We start from the raw sequence: 18,983 nt of genomic DNA, 5'->3' as shown, positions 1-18,983 counted from the left end.
CTCACCGACATCACTGCAGAAGTAAACACCAATTTCTTAAAGGTACTCTCACTACAGATATTTATATACATGCCCATTTATAAACACCCAGTTCTTAAAGGCACTCTCACATGACCCCCCCCCCCCAAGAAAAAGAAATAAACCATCAACTTCAAGATGGTTTCATTTTTCACTATCCTTCAAGAAATGCACACAGTAAATATACTTTTTCGTTTCAAAAAACAAACACACTTAACAGGTACAACAGGTCCATTTTTGTTTTTCCTCCCACTAGAATCCTTCTCGATTGACAGTCTCTTTGAACAAGGTGGTCTTTGCACGATCCATCCATTTCTCTACGCCTCGGCATTTCTCTTTAAAGTCAGACACTTTAGTTCAATCTGATCACAGAGTCCCTTGTAATTCTCCAACACAGGAGCATTGGTTATCACAGCTTTCAGGCAGTCAAATGCCTGTTGAAAGTCCACTGTCCACTGAAATTTTTTATGCTTCTTCAGCAAGTCCATCAGTGGAGCATTCACGCGACACACTATCACATATGTTCGAACAAATCCATTCATGCCAAGAAATTCCATTATTTCCCTTTGTCTTGAGGGTATCGGAAACTCCTCAAGGAAAGTGACTTCGGCTTTTCCAAATTCACTTTTGGCTAGGTTTATCACCAAACCCACCTCCTGAAGTCGATCCAATAACTCCATCAGATGTATTAAATGTTCTTTTCATGTCTGACTGAAAATTACCAGATCGTCGATGTATACCGCACAATTGGGTAATCCTGAAAAAACTTTGTTAGTTAACTGTTGAAATGTGGCTGGGGTGTTTTCATGCCAAATGGCATAACTTTGAATTGGTATACCATCTGGAGTCACAGAAGCTGAAATCCCCTTCGCTCTTTCGGATAAAGGTACCTGCCAGTAACCTTTAAGTAAATCCAGTTTGGAAATAAAAGTTGATTGTCCCACTTTCTCAATGCAATCCTCCAAACGCCGGATAGGATTAAAGTCAGTTCTTGTAACTGCATTAACCTTTCTGTAGTCCACACACAATGATTGGGTACCATCCAGTTTTGGTACCATCACTATGGGTGAGCTCCATTGGCTGCAACCCACTTCAATTATGCCATTTTTAAGCATACTCTCAATCTCTGTCACATGTGTCAATTTTAAAGGGTTAAGTCTGCATGGATGTTGTTTGATAGGAACAGCCTTTCCCACATCTACACCATGTATAGCCATTTTAGTACTTCCCAATTTATCTCCACAAACTTGCCCATGTGATATCAATAACTCTTTCAGGTCAGTTCATTTTTCCTCTGGAAGTTAACTCAACAATTTATCCCAACTTTTAAGAACATCCTCATTTTCCAATTTAATTTGAGGCATGTCAAATTCAGTCATCTGGATTTGGTTCGTCACTTTGAGTTAGAATCATTAAAACCGCCTCCTTTTTCTCTCCTTCCCTTTCAAAGTACCTTTTAAGCATATTCACATGACACACTCGGTGAGTCTTCCTTCCATCTGGTGTTTTTTAAACCACGTAATTCACCTTACTTAATTTCCTTTCAATCTGATAAGGTCCACAAAACCTTGCTTTTAAAGGCTCACCTACCACTGGCAGCAATACTAAAACATCATCTCCACTGGCAAAACTACGAACATTGGATTTCTTGTCCACTACCCGTTTCATCACATGTTGTGCACCTTTTCAATGTTGTCTAGCCAATTCAACTGCTCTATTTAATCGTTCCCTAAAATTTGACATGTAATCCAATAATGTAATTTCTGATTTCTCACTCACCAATTTTTCCTTAATCAATTTAAGTGGTCCTCTTACCTCATGACCAAAAAATAGTTCAAAAGGACTGAATTTGGTTGACTCATTAGGTGCATCCCTAATTGCAAACAGTACGAATGGAATTCCTTTATCCCAATCTTCTGGATAATCTTGACAATAAGCTCTCAACATCGTCTTTAATGTCTGATGCCACCTTTCTAACGCTCCCTGCGATTCTGGATGGTGCGCAGTTAATTTATATTGTTTTATTCCTAAGCTATCCATAACTACTTTGAATAACCTTGTGGTGAAATTTGATCCTTGATCCGATTGTATTTCTGTGGGTAGTCCTCATCGAGTGAAGAATTTAAGTAACTCCTCCACAATATTTTTAGCTGTAATATTACGTACTGGAATGGCCTCTGGAAACCTAGTAGACACATCCATTATAGTCAAAATGTATTGATTCACACTTTTTGTTTTAGGAAGTGGTCCTACGCAATCAATTAGGACCCTTGTAAAAGGTTCCTCAAATGCTGGAATGGGTATTAAAGGCGCTGGTTTTATCACTGCTTGAGGTTTCCATATCACTTGACATGTGTGACGTGATTGACAAAATTTAACTACATCGTTATGTAGTCCAGGCCAATACAAATGTTTTTGTATTTTAGCTTGAGTTTTCCTTATTCCCAAATAACCTACCACTGGTACCTCATGTGCAACTCGCAACACCTCCTTTCTATACCCTACCGGCAACACTACTTGATGAACTTCTGCCCACTTTTCATCCGCCTGCATATGTACAGGTCTCCATTTCCTCATCAAGACATCACTTTTATGGTAATAACTCTCTGGTATACATGTAGGTTCCTCTTCCATGTATGCTTTCTGATACATCCGGTTTATTTCTACATCTTTCTGTTGTAACTCCGCCAATTTTCCTGAACTAAAAATATATGCCTCATCCTCCACCTGTTCTTGTTCTTTTTCAACCATCTGATCAAAAATAGTTTCTGATAATTGCACTTCAACTTCATCGTCACTCTTTGATTTCTCCTCGTGTGTTAACCTGTGACTTTGCGACCTTGTTACTACACAATACGGAACAATCCCAGGATATTCGTCCTTCAACACTTCAGTTGTCTGATTTTCCACTGGCTTATCAACCACAGTGGGCATCACTCCCATTTGTGATCCAGCTATACCAAAGATAAACTGTATTCCTGGACAAGATAGTTTCTCTATTACTCCTACTACCACTTCATCACTCTTCACTGGACTTTCCAACCTTATCTTATATAATGGAACACTACTCCTCTCACCCTGAATTCCACATATTACCACCTTTTCTGGCAACATTCTTCCCAAACTACATAACTCCTCATCTATTACCATTAAAGACTGACTAGCTCCCTTATCTCTTAAAATTGTGACTTCTTTACTAGCTCCTCCTGATATACATGATTAAACTTTACCCACACAAGTAAATTCTTTAAAGAGATCTGGCACCTGCTGATCAATCACCTCTGTACAATCTTTTGCACCTCCTTCGCTTCACTTGGGCTTTCCTTTACCACTTTAACAAACCTCACTGTCTTATCCTGTTTTACCACATCAGCCTTCCCAGTGCTTTTCTTCAATCACCAACACTGTGACTGGTCATGGCCTAGTTTATGACAGTGAAAACATTCGAAACTTTTCATGTCTCTTCCACTCTCCTGGATTTCTTTTTTAATCTGAGGTACACTCTCCATATTATCTCCCGTCAGATCACCTTTACCTTCCCACTTTCTCATGTCCCCAGTTTCTATCCCTCACAGGCTAAAACTGATGTCGGAAACCAAGCTTTGATTTATGAACTAATTCATAATCATCTGCCATTTCTGCTGCTAATCTTGCAGCTTTAACCCTCTGCTCTTCCACACGAGTTCTCACTACATCAGGAATTGAATTTTAAACTCCTCCAAAAGTATAATTTCTCTGACAGCTTCATATGTTTGGTCTATTTTCAAAGCTCTTATCCACCTATTAAAATTAATCTGTTTGAGCCTTTCAAACTCCATGTATGTTTGACCAAATTCTTTCCTTAAATTTCTAAACGTTTGTCTGTAGGTTTCAGGCACTAGTTCATATGCACCCAAGATGGATTTTTTCACCACCTCATACGTTCCAGATACCTCCTCCAGTCATGATGCAAACATTTCACTAGCCCTAGGTAGAGAGAGAGAGAGAGAGAGAGAGAGAGAGAGAGAGAGAGAGAGAGAGAGAGAGAGAGAGAGAGAGAGAGAGAGAGAGAGAGAGAGAGAGAGAGAGAGAGAGAGAGAGAGAGAGAGAGGAGAGAGAGAGAGAGACGATTCATACACCTTCTGGCTGTGACTGCAGTGATAGAGCTCTGAAAACAAAACTAAAACACACCCTGCAGCAAACAGCCAAAAACAAAAGTAAAAAAGCTGACAGACAGGCTAGCTCCACCCACTCTGACATCACTGCAGTAGTAAACACCCATTTCTTAAAGGTACTCTCACATGACACTGCCCACAATGGGCAGGATTTGGATAGCAAAGTCTCACGAGATTGTGTTGAATATCGCGAGGCATTGCGAACCGTGTAGTACTCAGGAGCAGTGTCTCCTGGCTTTTATTGAACATGCTGCACCGAGCTAACACCCGGGCAATATCCTGGTAAACCTCCTCTGCACCCTCTCCAAAGCCTCCACATCCTTCTGGTAAGTGTGGCAACCAGACCTGTGCGCAATATTCCAAGTGCAGCCTTACCAAGGTTCTATACAATTGTAGCATGACTTGCCAGTTTTTATACTCAATGCCCCGTCCAATGAAGGCAAGCATTCCGAATGCTTTCTTGATTACCTTGTCCACTTGAGTTGCCACCTTCAAAGATCTGTGGGCCTGCACCCTAGATCTCTCCGAATTTCTATATTCCTCAGTTTTGCCATTTACGATATATTTCTCCTCTATGTTAGACCTTCCAAAATGCATTACTTTACATTTGTCCGGATTAAACTCCATTTAGAACATAGAACATAGACCATACAGTGCAGAAAGAGGCCATTCGGCCCATCGAGTCTGCACCGACACACTTAAGCCCTCACTTCCACCCTATCTCCATAACCCAATAACCCCTCCTAACCTTTTTGGACACTAAGGGCAATTTAGCATGGCCAATCCACCTAACCTGCACATCTTTGGACTGTGGGAGGAAACCGGAGCACCCGGAGGAAACCCACGCAGAAACAAGGAGAATGTGCAGACTCCACACAGATAGTGATGCAGCGAGGAATCGAACCTGGGACCCTGACGCTGTGACGCCACAGTGCGAGCCACGTGTGCTACCTTGCTGCCCTTATTTTGCCATTTCTCGGCCTAAGTCGCCAATCTATGTCTTGCTATATCTTCTGACAATCCTCAACACTATCTGCCACTCAGGGCGACATGTGGCGCAGTGGACAGCACTGGGACTGCGGCGCTGAGGACCCGGGTTCGAATCCCGGCCCTGGGTCACTGTCCATGTGGAGTTTGCACATTCTCCCCATGTCTGCGTGGGTTTCACCCCCGCAACCCAAAAGATGTGCAGGTTAGGTGGATTCGCCACGCTAAATTACCCCTTAATTGGAAAAAGAAAATAATTGGGTTCTCTTTATTAAAAAAAACACCATCTGCTATTCCACCAACCTTGGTATCATCCCGCGAACTTACTAATCAGACCTGCTACATTTTCCTCCGAATCGTTTATGTATACTACAAACAACAAAAGGTCCAAGCACAGATCCCTGTGGAACACCACAAGTCACAACCTTCCATTCAAAATAACTCTTTTACTGCTACCCTTCGTCTTCTGTGACCGAGCCAATTCTATACCCACCTTACCACCTCACCTCTGATCCCATGTGACTTCACCTTTTGTACTAGTCTGCCATGAGGCACCTTGTCAAAGGCTTCACCGAAGTCCATGTAAACAACATCCACCGCCCTTCCCTCATTAATCAGCTTTCATCACCTCCTCAAAAAACCCGATCAAATTAGTGATGCACAACCTCCCCTTCACAAAGCCAAGCTGTCAATCGCTTAGGAGTCCATTTGTTTCCAAATGGGTATAAATCCTGTCCCTGAGAATTCTCTCCAATAATTTACCTGCTACCGACGTCAGACTTACTGGCCTATAGTTTCCAGGATTATCCCTGCTACCTTTCATAAACAGTAATACCACATTAGCTATTCTCCAGTCTGCTGGGATCTCACCTGTAGCCAAAGAGGATACAAAAATGTCAGTCAGGGCCCCAGCAATTTCTTCCCTTGCTTCCCTCAGTACTCTGGGGTAAATCCCATCCGGCCCAGGAGACTTATCTACCTTAATATCTTCTCAAAGACCCAATACCTCCTCCTTTTTGATGTTAATGTGGTCCAGACTGTCCACACACCCTACCCAAGAATATTCTTCCACAAAGTCCCTTTCTTTGGTGAACACTGATGCAAAGTACTAATTTAGTATCTTGCCCATTTCCTCTGGCTCAACACATAGATTCCCCCCACTGTCCTTAAGTGGTCCAATCCTTTCCCTGGCCACCCTCTTGCTTTTTACATATGAATAAAAAAAACTTTGGGATTCACCTTAATCCTACTTGCCAAGGACTTTATCTTCCTTGCTTAGCCATGGATGTTCTCCTCCTCTTACAATCTTTCTTCCTCTCTGGAATATATGAGCCACTGCTCATCAATTGTCCTGCCTTTTAGTCTTCCTACCCAGTCCACTTGGGCCAAATCTGTCCTCACGCCTGTGAAACTACCTTTCTTTAACGCCAGAACCCTAATGTGGGACTCCAGCTTCTCACCCTCAAACTGAATTTAAAATTCTATCTTACTTTGATCACTCTTCCCTGGAGGATCCTTAACTATCCTCACGCCTGTGAAACTACCTTTCTTTAACGCCAGAACCCTAATGTGGGACTCCAGCTTCTCACCCTCAAACTGAATTTAAAATTCTATCTTACTTTGATCACTCTTCCCTGGAGGATCCTTAACTATAAAGGTCAAAAATGAAACCTTCTTCATTACACAATACCAAACCCAGAATAGCCTGCTCCTTCATAAATTCATAGAATTTACAGTGTAGAAGGAGGCATTTTGGCCCATCGAGTCTGCACCGGCCCTTGGAAAGAGCACCCTACCTGGGCCCACACCTCCATCCTATCTCCATAACCCAGCAACCCCACCTAAGCATTTTGGACACTAAGGGCAAATTAGCATGGCCAATCCACCTAACCTGCATATCTTTGGACTGTAGGAGGAAACCGGAGCACCCGGAGGAAATCCACGCAGACACGGAGAGAACGTGCAGACTCCGCACAGACAGTGACCCAAGCCGGGAATCGAACCTGGGACCCTGGAGCTGTGAAGCAACTGTGCTAACACACTGTGCTACCGTGGTTACACAACATATTGTTCCAAGAAATGATCTCTAATACATTCAATGAACTCTCCCTTGAGGCTACCCTTGCCAATTTGATTAACCCAAACTATATGCATATTAAAACCACCCACTATTGCCCTACCTTTCCTACAAGTCTCCAATATTTCCTGGTTTATACTGTTTCCCACTGCAGAACCATATGTTTAGGGACCCATAGATTATTCCCACCAGGGACTTTTTTTCTTTGCTATTTCGTATTTCTACCCAGATTGATTCTATGCCTTGATCGCCAGTGCCTAAATCATTTCTCACTACAGTACTGATCCCTTTCTTTACTGGTAAAGCTACACCACCTCCTTTGTCCTTTCTGTCTATCCTTCTTAAATACGGAGTACCCTTGGATATTCAATTCCCAGACCTGGTCTCCATGTAACCATGTCTCATTAATCACCACCGAATCCACCCTTTGTCTCTATTTGCGCTGTTAACGCATTGATTCTATTCGGAATGCTTCATGCATTCAGATTCAAAGCCTTTTAAGTTTGTTCTATTAACAAATTTCCCTACTCTCAAGATTCCTTGGCGCAATATGACATTCACACGTTCTGTCCCTTCCTTTTATTTTCTGGTAACAATCAGCCTAGTCACTAAGATACTTTGCTATCTTCTCCTTTAACTTTGATTTTCTCATTTTCCATGCAACTGAACCTTCCCCCTCACTATTCAGTTTAAAACATCTATCTCAGCTCTAGTTATGCGATTCACCAGGACTTTGGTCCCAGCATGATTCAAGTGAAGATCGTCCCTTCGGAACAGCTCCCTCCTTCCCAAGTATTGGTATATGAATTCAAACCCATTTATGCTACACCAATCTTTGAGCCACACTTTTACCTCTTTAATCTTATTGACCCGATGCCAATTAGCTTGTGGTTCAGGTAGGTCATAGAACATAGAACAGTACAGCACAGAACAGGCCCTTCGGCCCTCGATGTTGTGCCGAGCAATGATCACCCTACTCAAACCCACGTATCCACCCTATACCCGTAACCCAACAACCCCCCCCTTAACCTTACATTTTAGGACACTACGGGCAATTTAGCATGGCCAATCCACCTAACCCGCACATCTTTGGACTGTGGGAGGAAACCGGAGCACCCGGAGGAAACCCACGCACACACGGGGAGGACGTGCAGACTCCACACAGACAGTGACCCAGCCGGGAATCGAACCTGGGACCCTGGAGCTGTGAAGCATTTATGTAGTAACTGGAGATCATCTTTTTGGTTCTGCTTATTAAATTAGCCCCAGCAGAAGCACTACCCTTGTTCTACGTATATTGTTTTCACCTATGTGGGTGATGAAAACTGGATATTTTCCCTCCCACTCGAAGTTCCTCTGCAGCCCAGATGTGATGTCCTGAAGCTTGACACCATGTAGGCAATGCAACCTTCGGGACTCTCAATCCTGGTCCTACTTTGCTGAATTCTAAACTGGTCTGCAATCCTCAGGTCTGCAGTTTTCTTGTGGCCAATGTGAATGCCTCTACCTTGGATTAATACATTTCTCTAAACCACCATTCCCATTTTACTTTTCCACCAGACAGGAATGAACAATAGTTTCAGTTCACCCATGCGCTCTTTGAATGTTTGGCATTGCCTATTTCCCATTATTCCTTTAAGTAATGTTTTCTAATCCATCAAAGCCATTTGCACCTCATACCATCACAGTTTCCTTTGTTAGATTCAGGACCCTCATCTCAGAATGAACTCCGACCACGTTATGGTCACTCAGCCACAAGGGGTCGCGCACAATTAGATTGCCAATTATTCCTTTCTCATTACACAACACCATGTCTCGGGATGGTGTGTTCTCTAGTTGGTTCCTCAATGTATTGGTCAGAAAACCATTCCGTATACACTCCAGGAATTCCTCCTTTACGGTATTGTTATTAATTTGATTTGCCCAATCCAGATGTTCCTTATCGCATGTATCTCCAATTTCCTGATTAATGCCATTCCCAAATTCACTACAGTTTGGGGGTCTTGAGACAGCCACCACTAATGTTTTTTGCTCCTTGGTGTTTCTCAGCTCTATCCACATCGTCAAAGCTAATATCCTTCCTCATTATTGCGTGAATTTCCTCTTTCACCAGCAATGCAACCCCAGCGCCATTCCCTTTTTGTCTGACCTTCCTAAGTATGAAATACTCCTGGATGTTCAAATCCTATCCCTGATTGCCCTGAAGCTATGTCTCCGTAATTGCGACTATTTCACACCCGTTTACATCAGTTTGCCTGATTAATTCATCCACTTTATTGTGACTGCTCCGCGCATGAAGCCGCAAGGCTTGTCTTTTTAACATTGCCTCCCCTGTTCCTGTTATTTTTCACAGTGGCCTTGTTTGATTCTGGCGCTTCATTTCTCCATCAATTTTGTTATTCCCCTTTCTGTCTCCTGTTCTTGCCTGTGTTTCCACCGCTGCCCCCCCCCCCCCTCCACCGCTGCCCCCCCCCCCCCCCCCCCCCCCCCCCCCCCCCCGCTGCACCCCCCCCACCCCCACCCACCCCAAACCAACCCCGGACACCCCTGTCTTTTTAATTGAATCACTCACCAACCACTCTAGCAAATACTCCCCAGACATCAGTCCTGGTCCTGCCCAGGTGTAACCCATCCAATTTGTACTGGTCCCACCTCCCCCACAACTGGTCCCAATGTCCCGGGAATCTGAAATCCTCCCCCTCGCACCATCTCCTCAACTACATATTCATCTGATTTATCCTGCTATTTCTGCTCTGACAAGCATATGGCACTGGTAGTAATCCTCAGATAATTACCTTTGAGGTCCTATTTTTCTAATTACTTCCTAACTCTCTATATTCTCCTTTTAGGACCTCATCCCTTTTTCAACCAAGTTTTCTGTACCAATGTGTACCATGACCACTAGCTGTTCACCATCCTCCTCTATAATGTCCTTTAGCCACTCTGAGACATCCTTGACCCTCGCACCAGGGAGGCAACATACCACTTGGAGTCTTGTTTACGGTACTAGAAATGCCAATCTCCTTCCCTTGCAATTGAATCCCTATAAATATTGCGTTGCCATACCAATACTCCACCCCTGCGCAGCCGAGCCAACTATGGCACAAAAAATTTGACTGTTGCTGCTTTCCCCCGAGAGACCATTCCGCCCAACAGTATCCAAGGCAGTATGTCTGTTTTGCAGGCGAATGGCCACAAGAGATTCCTGCACTGCCTGCCTAGTCCTCTATCTCGGCCTGGCGGTCACCCATTCTCTTCCAGCCTGTGGACACCTAGCCTGCGGTGTGACATCCTCTCTATACATGAAACTCTCCACCTCGCAGATGTTCCACATTGTCCCCAGCTGGTTTAGCTCAGTGGGCTAGATAGCTGGCTTGTGAGGCAGAACAAAGCCAGCAGCGTGGGTTTCAATTCCCGTACCAGCTTACCCGAACAGATGCCGGAATGTGGCGACTAGAGGCTTTTCACAGTAACTTCATACTTATCACAAAAAATATTATTATTATTGGCAATTACAAGGCAGTTAAGTTTAACGTTGGTGGTGGAGAAGTTTCTAAAAATAATAATTTGGGAGAATGTTAGCCACTTATACAATATGGGCTCAGAAAGGAGAGCCAGAAGGAATATGTTAAGGAAAAGATTATACCTTTCACAACGCGAGTTACCCTGTTGTTCTTCAGACCACGGTGAAATCATCGAATATTTTGGGATTTTTGAAAGAAGCAGCTTAAAATGTCCCCCCAACTCCCATCCCCCCTCCTACTATCCTCCACCGTCTTCACAGTGCTCCTGTGTTAGGTCGGAGCCAAGACTCTGGCTGAGCAAGGTACGGCGTGATCACTGCTGGAGTACATTGATGGAGGAAGTTCCAGCTCAACAGGGCAAGTGGCCATGTGGAATTTCAAGTCCAAGAAACTGGAACCAGCCAAGATGATTTCATTGTCTGACATTTCACAATGTCGTTATTATTTCTCTGAGAATATACTGTTTGGATAACTCTTAAGAACAAGGCTGGAAGACACACCAATTATTGTGCAAGGCAGTCAAAGGATATGGGAACAGATGAGAAATAAAGGTTAATAACCTCAAGAAATCAGTTAAGCTATGTCTAGGCAGTATTTCATCATACCAAGGGGATGAGCAAAGCTTACATTGCACAAAGCATTTACTGTCACCAAGTTTAAACCATGATTCTGACTGTATGCTGAGCCCTCACAACACAGCTCTTTCCATCCTTTACATGTGTGCACAAATGGTAGCAAGCGATACTTTGTTAAGGCACTTCAAATGAAATCGTCATCAGTTTAACATTTCTAAAACCTCCAAAATCGCTCTGAATATAACCTCACTTGGAAGATGCATGCTCACATACTCTATCCAACACCAGCTGGGATGCAAGGTAAACACGTATTTGTCACTCTAGTTGATCTTCAAACATCTAACATTTCAATACTGCTTACACAAGACAAAAAAAATGACAGGCAGCAGGAAACGTAGGCTGGAGAAAGGCGCTGTAACTTAGGACTGCTATTTTTAGGATACTGTAGTCTCAGCATTATGGGAATGGATTAGTGATGCTTCAGTTATTAGTTCAAGTTTGCCTGTGGAATAACTAAACTAATGCAGATTAGTGGACCTGTAAATACCAACCCACAGATATTCCTGGACTTCCAAATATAATTTCTGATTTTTGCCACAGTTAGGATGCAACAAGTATGACAGACAAGGTAAATGTGTTCATAATCATATTTATTCCCTCTTGTCAGTGTGTGAAGAGACGCTAAACAACTTCATACAGATTTCTATCATGCGTGGACTCGTGCTTCACACAAGAGGAATTGAAATATCGCTGAATTTTCCTGTCAAAATGTAGCAATTTACAAAACCTAAAAACAAAACTAAAATTTTTGTCCTAAAAAACGGAGACAAATGTTTGCTATACAATCCAAATCATTTCTGCTCAGCCCGTCAAGATTTTTATTGTTGCAATCTTGAATTGGTTGAGGCTTTTCACAAGAAATGCCACAACAGCATCATTGTCGTCAAGGGAGGTAATCTATGACTGATTGATGACAAACTGGGAACAAACATTGATATTCAACAATGCAGTGTTGCTCGTTGGCCAGGATAAACTGTTGCCATGGAAATCGGAACCAAATTCAATTAATTACGGAAGCTTTTACTTGTTAAAAGTTAAGGTGTAACAAGGAACAATCCTGTGTTTTGCCAAGTTTCAGAAAGCCCAGGCTTCCCATAGGACCTCTAAAAGGCATGCACATAATGATGTGAGCATTGTAGGCAACTTCCTTCTGTTCACAAGCAGCTGCAGTTCTGGTCACCACACACAAATAGAAAATAAATTACCGAATATGCTACGAACGACATATGCTGATATACCGTGGGGGAGGTGATGGCGTGCAGGTAATGTCACTGGACTAGTAATCCAGAAAGCCACGTCAATGTTCTGGGGAAATGGATTGAAATCCCACTAGACCAGCTGGTGAAATTTAATTCAATTAATAAAATCAATTAATTAATTAAACAAAATTCAGAATTAAAGCAGCAGCATTAGTGACCATGAAACTACCATCAATTGTCTGATTCATTAATGTCCTTTAAGGAAGGAAATCTGCCGTTCTTACCTGGTTTGGCTAACATGTAACTCCAAACCCACAGCTAGGTGGTTGAGTCTTAACTGCCCTCAAAGGGCAATTAGGGATGGACACCAAATGCTGGCATTGCCAGCAACGCCACATCACATGAAAAAAGAATAATTTGAGTCCCGAGATCAATTCACAAATTGCAATCAGGCACTAGTTCTAATCAGAGATCAGAGTTAAGCACTGAATGTCCATAAGCAGCATAACCCCAGCCTCATTTGGCATTGGCATGCAGTCCTCATTTTATTTTATTTTTTAAAAGCATACTAGTTGGTTCAAATATGAGTGGTTCGGGTCTGAAATGCATTGTCTGGAAATGTGGTGAAGGCAGGATCAATCGAGGCATTCAAGAGGGCATTAGATTCTCACTTGAATACAAACAGCGTGGAGGGAGCATGGGGAAAAGGCAGGGGAATGGGACTAAGCCATAATGCTCGTTTGGAGAGCCGGTGCAGACACAATTGGCCTTCTTTTGCACCGTAAAGATGCTGTGACATTCATATTATTATAAACAAAACTGATGAGTGACCTATCCGTTATTCTGACAAAGTGCTCGAGGTCAGCCAGTTTTTATATTGATTATGATAGGTAGGTTCAGTGACTTTTCCCTCATCCATACTATTGTTACCTCCATGTTAAATTATCCCAATGCATTCCTGGCTGACCTCTTATCTTCTACCCTCCAGAAACACAAGCTCATCCAAACTTTTGTTGCCCGTATCGTAACTCACACAAAGTCTTCTTTACTTCACCTATCACCGAGCTTTCTGCTGTCCATCCTTGATGGTACTGTATATTGAGGGGAGTGGGAGAGGTGTAGTGTCAACTAATGGTAATGACAATAATAGCATGAGTGTAAAGGATAATGGACGATACAAAACTGAATGGATAGCTGAGAAGAAGAGGATGAGCAGTGTTGGGAGATGATTCGAAGGGGATAAAATGGGTATAGAAGTATGCGAATGGGAAGGAAGCCACAGTGAGCTCAGACTCTGCTCCAAATGCCTGTCACATCACCCATCACCTCTCACCTCTGACCTGAAAAGAATGAAGAAAAAAAACAGAGCTAAAGAGGAGGATGAGAAGGAAATAAAAATAGGAGTTCAAGAATTAGATTGCCACTGGATGTCTCAAAGTGCTTTGTAATCAAATTTGGCAGCATGGCGCACAGTGGTTTGCATTCCGACCTCAGGTGACTGTCTGTGTGGAGTTTGCACAGTCTCTCAGTGTGTGTGTGGGTTTCCTCCGGGTGCTCTGGTTTCCTCCCAGTCCAAAAATGTGCAGGTTAGATGGATTGGCCACGCTAAACTTCCCTTAACATTCAAAGGTTGGGTAGGGTTACAGGAATAGAACGGGGGATTGTGCCTTGGTAATGTGGGTCTTTCGGAGGGTTGATACATAATCGATGGGCTGAAATGCCTCCTTCTGCACTGTTATGACTCCCTGAAGTACATTTTGAAATGTAGGCCATAATTGTCTGATCTGTTTTCAAAGTGCCGGTTTCAGCACAGAAACAGGAGAATCCGTTGCCGTTGTTGGCGAGAACAACGCGTGTCCTCAGCCACCAAAAACTATTTTCCCCACGTTTCACACCGCGTTCGTGGAGGCCTGCCTCCGATTCCCTTGCGCCAGGGTCACCCGATCTCAGCAATCATTGGGGGATAGGGGAAGGGCTCCTTTTAAAGGCTTCCCCAGCACTTTTTCCAAATCCAATTGGGGGAATGTCAGCCAGGAAGACAGCCCTATGTTTCTCAGAGGCAGCCCTCACCACGATGCTGGATTGGGTGGAGCAGGGATATGACATCCGTTATCGGACGGGCAGACAGCCTACCAACAAGTTTACCAACCCCACATAATAATAATAATCTTTATTGTCTTGTCATAAGTAGGCTTACATTAACACTGCAATGAAGTTGCTGTGAAAATCCCCCACATTCCAGCGCCTGTTCAGGTACACCGAGGGAGAATTCAGAATGTCCAATTTACCCAACAGCATGCCTTTTGGGACTTGTGGGAGGAAACTGGAGCACCCGGAGGAAATTCACGCAGACACAGGGAGAACGCGCAAACTCCGCACAGTGACCCAAGCCGGGAATCCGAACCTGGAACCCTGACGCTGTGAAGCAACAGTATTAACCACTGTGCTACTGTGTCACCCAAGCGGTGGAAGCAATAGTGAGTGCCAGTTCACTGCATAAGAAGACGGGCATCCACTGCAGGAAGAAGATGAATGACCTTCTTCATGCAGCCAGGGTAAGTCAGCCTCATGTGTCCACCCGCATCCCTCAACATACCCATCACACATCCATGATGGTCTCACTCTCAGCTATTTCATGGGGTCCAACACTCGCCCTGCTAACACCCCCCTCCCCCGCAGTGGATCCTTCCTATTCACATCCCTGCCCCCACTCTCTTCCCTTGCATCCCAGACATCATTATCATCTAACCTGCCAGGAGTCCTGCCAAGACTCTCCCTACCTGTCTCATTGCAAAGACAAACGGGAGCACAATCGGTATGAGCAGGCCCAGCTGACCCGTGTGGCGCCTGGATTGAAGACTCACTCCATTTGAGGAAAGAGCCATTGAGCTGACCGCACCTGTGTGATAGCGTGGCAACACACAAAGGTGAGAACCCTCAACACATCCAGCCATGGCACCATCCTTATGCCACTATTGTGCACTATTGCCATCTCACTTCCCTTACAGGTCAATCAGTCAACCAGCGTGGACCATCCTCTTATCCTCTGGAGATGATGAACCCGAACAGCTCTGAGGGCAACAGGTCGGAGACGAACATCAAAGAGACGTACGTCACAGTTGTCACCCGCCCCCTCCACCAATCCAGATACTTGTACCTCGGTGGGAATAAGTAGTAGGTAGGCTTTTGGGGGTCTCACTGGTGAACACCTCACAGCTGATGATATATAGCAGGTGGAGGCTGGAATATCCCAGTGATCCGGCACTCGGAGGGATGCCAGAGCTCAAGACTCTCCTGAGCCCAAGGCTGATGACATGCCCCGGGGTATGTTCATCCCAGCACTGCTGGAGTAACAAAGATAATGCGCAGTGGAGACCTAGGTGCAGCATGTGCCTTCCATGGCAGGGAATGTCCACATCCATGGTTCAGGTCATGCACTCCATGGCTGAGGGCATGAACTGCTTGATGAAAGCACTTATGGGAATCCACAAGTGTCAGGTGGTGTTAATATATGGGTTATTGTGCTGTTATGCAATGTCTCTTTAAGAACCAAGGCACATAAAATGTGTGACATTAATTGGCTACTTCACGGGCTGTCACCCTTAGTCTAGTACCAACCTTTGCAAAGAGAAGACCTATTTAAGAAACCTCTGTTAGTGTTGCATTGGACCCATGTGCACGTGCAATCTATTTATTTTGTACCGTTGGTTGAAAGTTACAACAGGCAAGGCTTCTCGATCTCAGTCCAGCTGCCCCTCCACCCCATGGAGGAGCCCAGGGCCCCGCACCAACCCACAGGGAAGAGAATCTTCTGGTACACAGTCCTGGGCCTTCTCCCCAGGGAACCCTGGGGGTTTCCAGCCCATCTGACTCGCCCTTTGTGACAAACACACTTGCAGCCCCACAAACTGAGGAAGGTAGCACTACAACTCGAGACCCTCAAGGTCCCGGCCCCCTAGGGACGTCTGCCAAGGTCACCTCAGGCAACAGGACGTGGCAGTCAGCAGGCCGCCTTATCCTCAGCTGTAAATCCTGGGGAGGCACCGCATCATAGCGGGAGAGTGAGGAAGGTTAAGAGATTATAGTCACAGCGTGCCTCTGGGTGAGTTTAAGCACAAGTAGAGATTAATCACCAATGTTAACAGCAGTTCAAGTATATTTAGTAAAGCAACGAGAGCCTGACAAGTTTCTAAGTCTTTTTATTCAGCAAATAACATTATCTACCAGAGGCCCTGTACACCTCACTGGGTCCTCTCTCCTTTCTGGGCAGCCCCACACCGGCTGTACTTTTATATCAGTGCTTTCATCTGTGGAGGTATTCTTTCAACGTGAGGAAGCCATCGACTGAAAGCTTGTGAGAATCTGTCCATCTGCACAATGCATACGACCCACACCGGATGAAGCAACCTGGCTCACCTGGTCCCTATCAAAGTTGATGTAGTTGTGAGCCCTCGCAAATAAAGCACTGGTCACCTTATGTACTGCACCCTGGGAGATGCCACCGAAGTCCCCCATGCAGCCCCGAAATTAGCCACTGGCATAAATGTTCATCGCACCTGTGACCTTCAGGGCCACAGGCAATGGGTGACCTCCCAGCCCATGTGGCAACAATACCTACATCACCTGGCACAGGTGGTCCACCATCCCTCAAGGCAGTCATCTCCGGCACTATATCTCCATCATCTGGAGGTATGTTGGGCTGCATGCGGCTGAGTGGTGGCTGAAACAGACGATTAGCGGGCATTTTACTACACCAAAATCCCGCCAAACCCTCACCGGTTCCAGGACCGCTGAGGAGCGAGCAGCGGCGCCGGGTGAAACTCCCAGCTCCCGCGGCAAAAACGGCCGGAGAATGCACGGGTCCTTGGCCGTTCATGCGCACACCACCAACCTGCAGCGGTCGTGCCGTACAACGTGGCGCTGGCCGTGCGGGGACCTCAGCTGCCAAATACGGCCCTAAAGGCCACCCCCCACCAGACCCCTCCAGCCCTTGCGGAAGCCCCCCCCAGCCAGCGGACACAGTCTGCAGCCACCACGCTGGGTTCCTGACCTCTCAGACCATACGTCAACCACGCGGTCGGGAACTCAGCCAATCAGGGGCGGAGCATCGAGAAGGGACTTCCGATGATGCGCCAATGCCGTTTCAATGGCGTGCACCACGCGACGCGATGACGCCATTCTGGAGGGGGGCGGAGACTCGAAAACCGGCTTTAAACTGTCAGTGCCACGATTTGGGCATCGGAAGGGATTTTCCGCCCAATTGCCGATCACGATATCAGCTTTGGGCAATGGAGAATCCCGCCCGCTGTTCTCCTCTGGTACACCTGTGCCCAGTAGTATCTCTTTTCTAACACAATAGCCATGTCCCCACATAAGCCTCTCCCAACTCCACAAGACAGATTGGCATCTCCCTTGTATAGCCTGAGTGGCTGCAGAAGCCCCCCAAGGGTGAGGACTGAGGGCTCTTGCATTCAATGATCTGACCTGGGGGCTGATTTTGGGAAGGGTTGAAACGTTGCCACAACACTCTAGTTTGAAATGAAAATGAAATGAAAATCGCTTATCGTCACGAGTAGGCTTCAATGAAGTTACTGTGAAAAGCCCCTAGTCGCCACATTCCGGCGCCTGTCCAGGGAGGCTGGTACGGCTGCCTGCTGAGCTCAGTTACCTTTGCCCCCTGTATTGGGAGCTAAACCTGTGTCACCTCTCTTATGGAGATGTGAGGGTAAGCCATGGGAGTTAAATGCTTGGGGGCTCAAAGGATTCAAAAGTGGGTGTCAATCAATGGCTCAATCATGCATTACAATGCTCACTTTATTGGCATAACTGGGCCATCAAGGAAGGGTCAGGGGTGTTATTCGAGAAGTAGCTTGGCTTCCCCCTATGGCAGTCAAGACTCCAAATTGTACTCAGTCTGATCCTTTATCCTTCATTCACCAGCTCTCATGGGTAGCGGATCAAACTAGCCTTCCATCTTATACACCTAGCCACCATGATAACATCCCTGATAGCCTGGATAGCCCAGATAGACCATTGACAATGTCCTTCCACACTGCTCATACCCTTACAGCTCGAGGGTGGGGGGATAAACGTGACTCACGTCTTCATCCCCTCTGTGCCAGGGTCCTATTGCCCTCATGGAGGTAATCACCACTCCATGTCAGAGTGCCCCACACAGTAACAGAGAAAGCAATGACAAGTGGGAAATACAAAAGATTCAATATATGTGTTGTGCCAGGAAAGATCAATTAGGATATTAATTTAACGTCCTTCACTCAGTGCCTGTGCCTTCAGCTTGAGCTAAACCCTAGAACTCCTTTCAAAAATCTTGCCATCTCTCCACATCTTTACAGTCCTGTAAAATGCTCCTGAAAACATATTAATCTGGC

General features: G+C 45.2%; 1 protein-coding gene across 3 annotated transcripts in view; it reads right to left on the bottom strand.

The window, feature by feature from the left end:
• The window catches only part of adamts3 (ADAM metallopeptidase with thrombospondin type 1 motif, 3), a 274,671-nt gene that overhangs the window by 189,417 nt on the left and 66,271 nt on the right, over nucleotides 1–18,983 (bottom strand). Inside the window, exon 1 of one of the 3 annotated variants that reach the window (XM_038804458.1) lies at nucleotides 11,586–11,729. The exons of the other annotated variants lie outside the window; for them this stretch is intronic. Within the exon in view, the coding sequence (XP_038660386.1) occupies nucleotides 11,586–11,598 (13 nt within the window). The 5' untranslated portion in view covers nucleotides 11,599–11,729. Of the gene's footprint in view, nucleotides 1–11,585; nucleotides 11,730–18,983 lie in introns of those variants that run through there. 3 annotated transcript variants of the gene reach the window in all.

Source organism: Scyliorhinus canicula, chromosome 8 (assembly GCF_902713615.1).
Source record: "Scyliorhinus canicula chromosome 8, sScyCan1.1, whole genome shotgun sequence".
NCBI lineage: Eukaryota > Metazoa > Chordata > Chondrichthyes > Carcharhiniformes > Scyliorhinidae > Scyliorhinus > Scyliorhinus canicula.
This window is presented reverse-complemented; position numbering and strand designations above follow the sequence as displayed.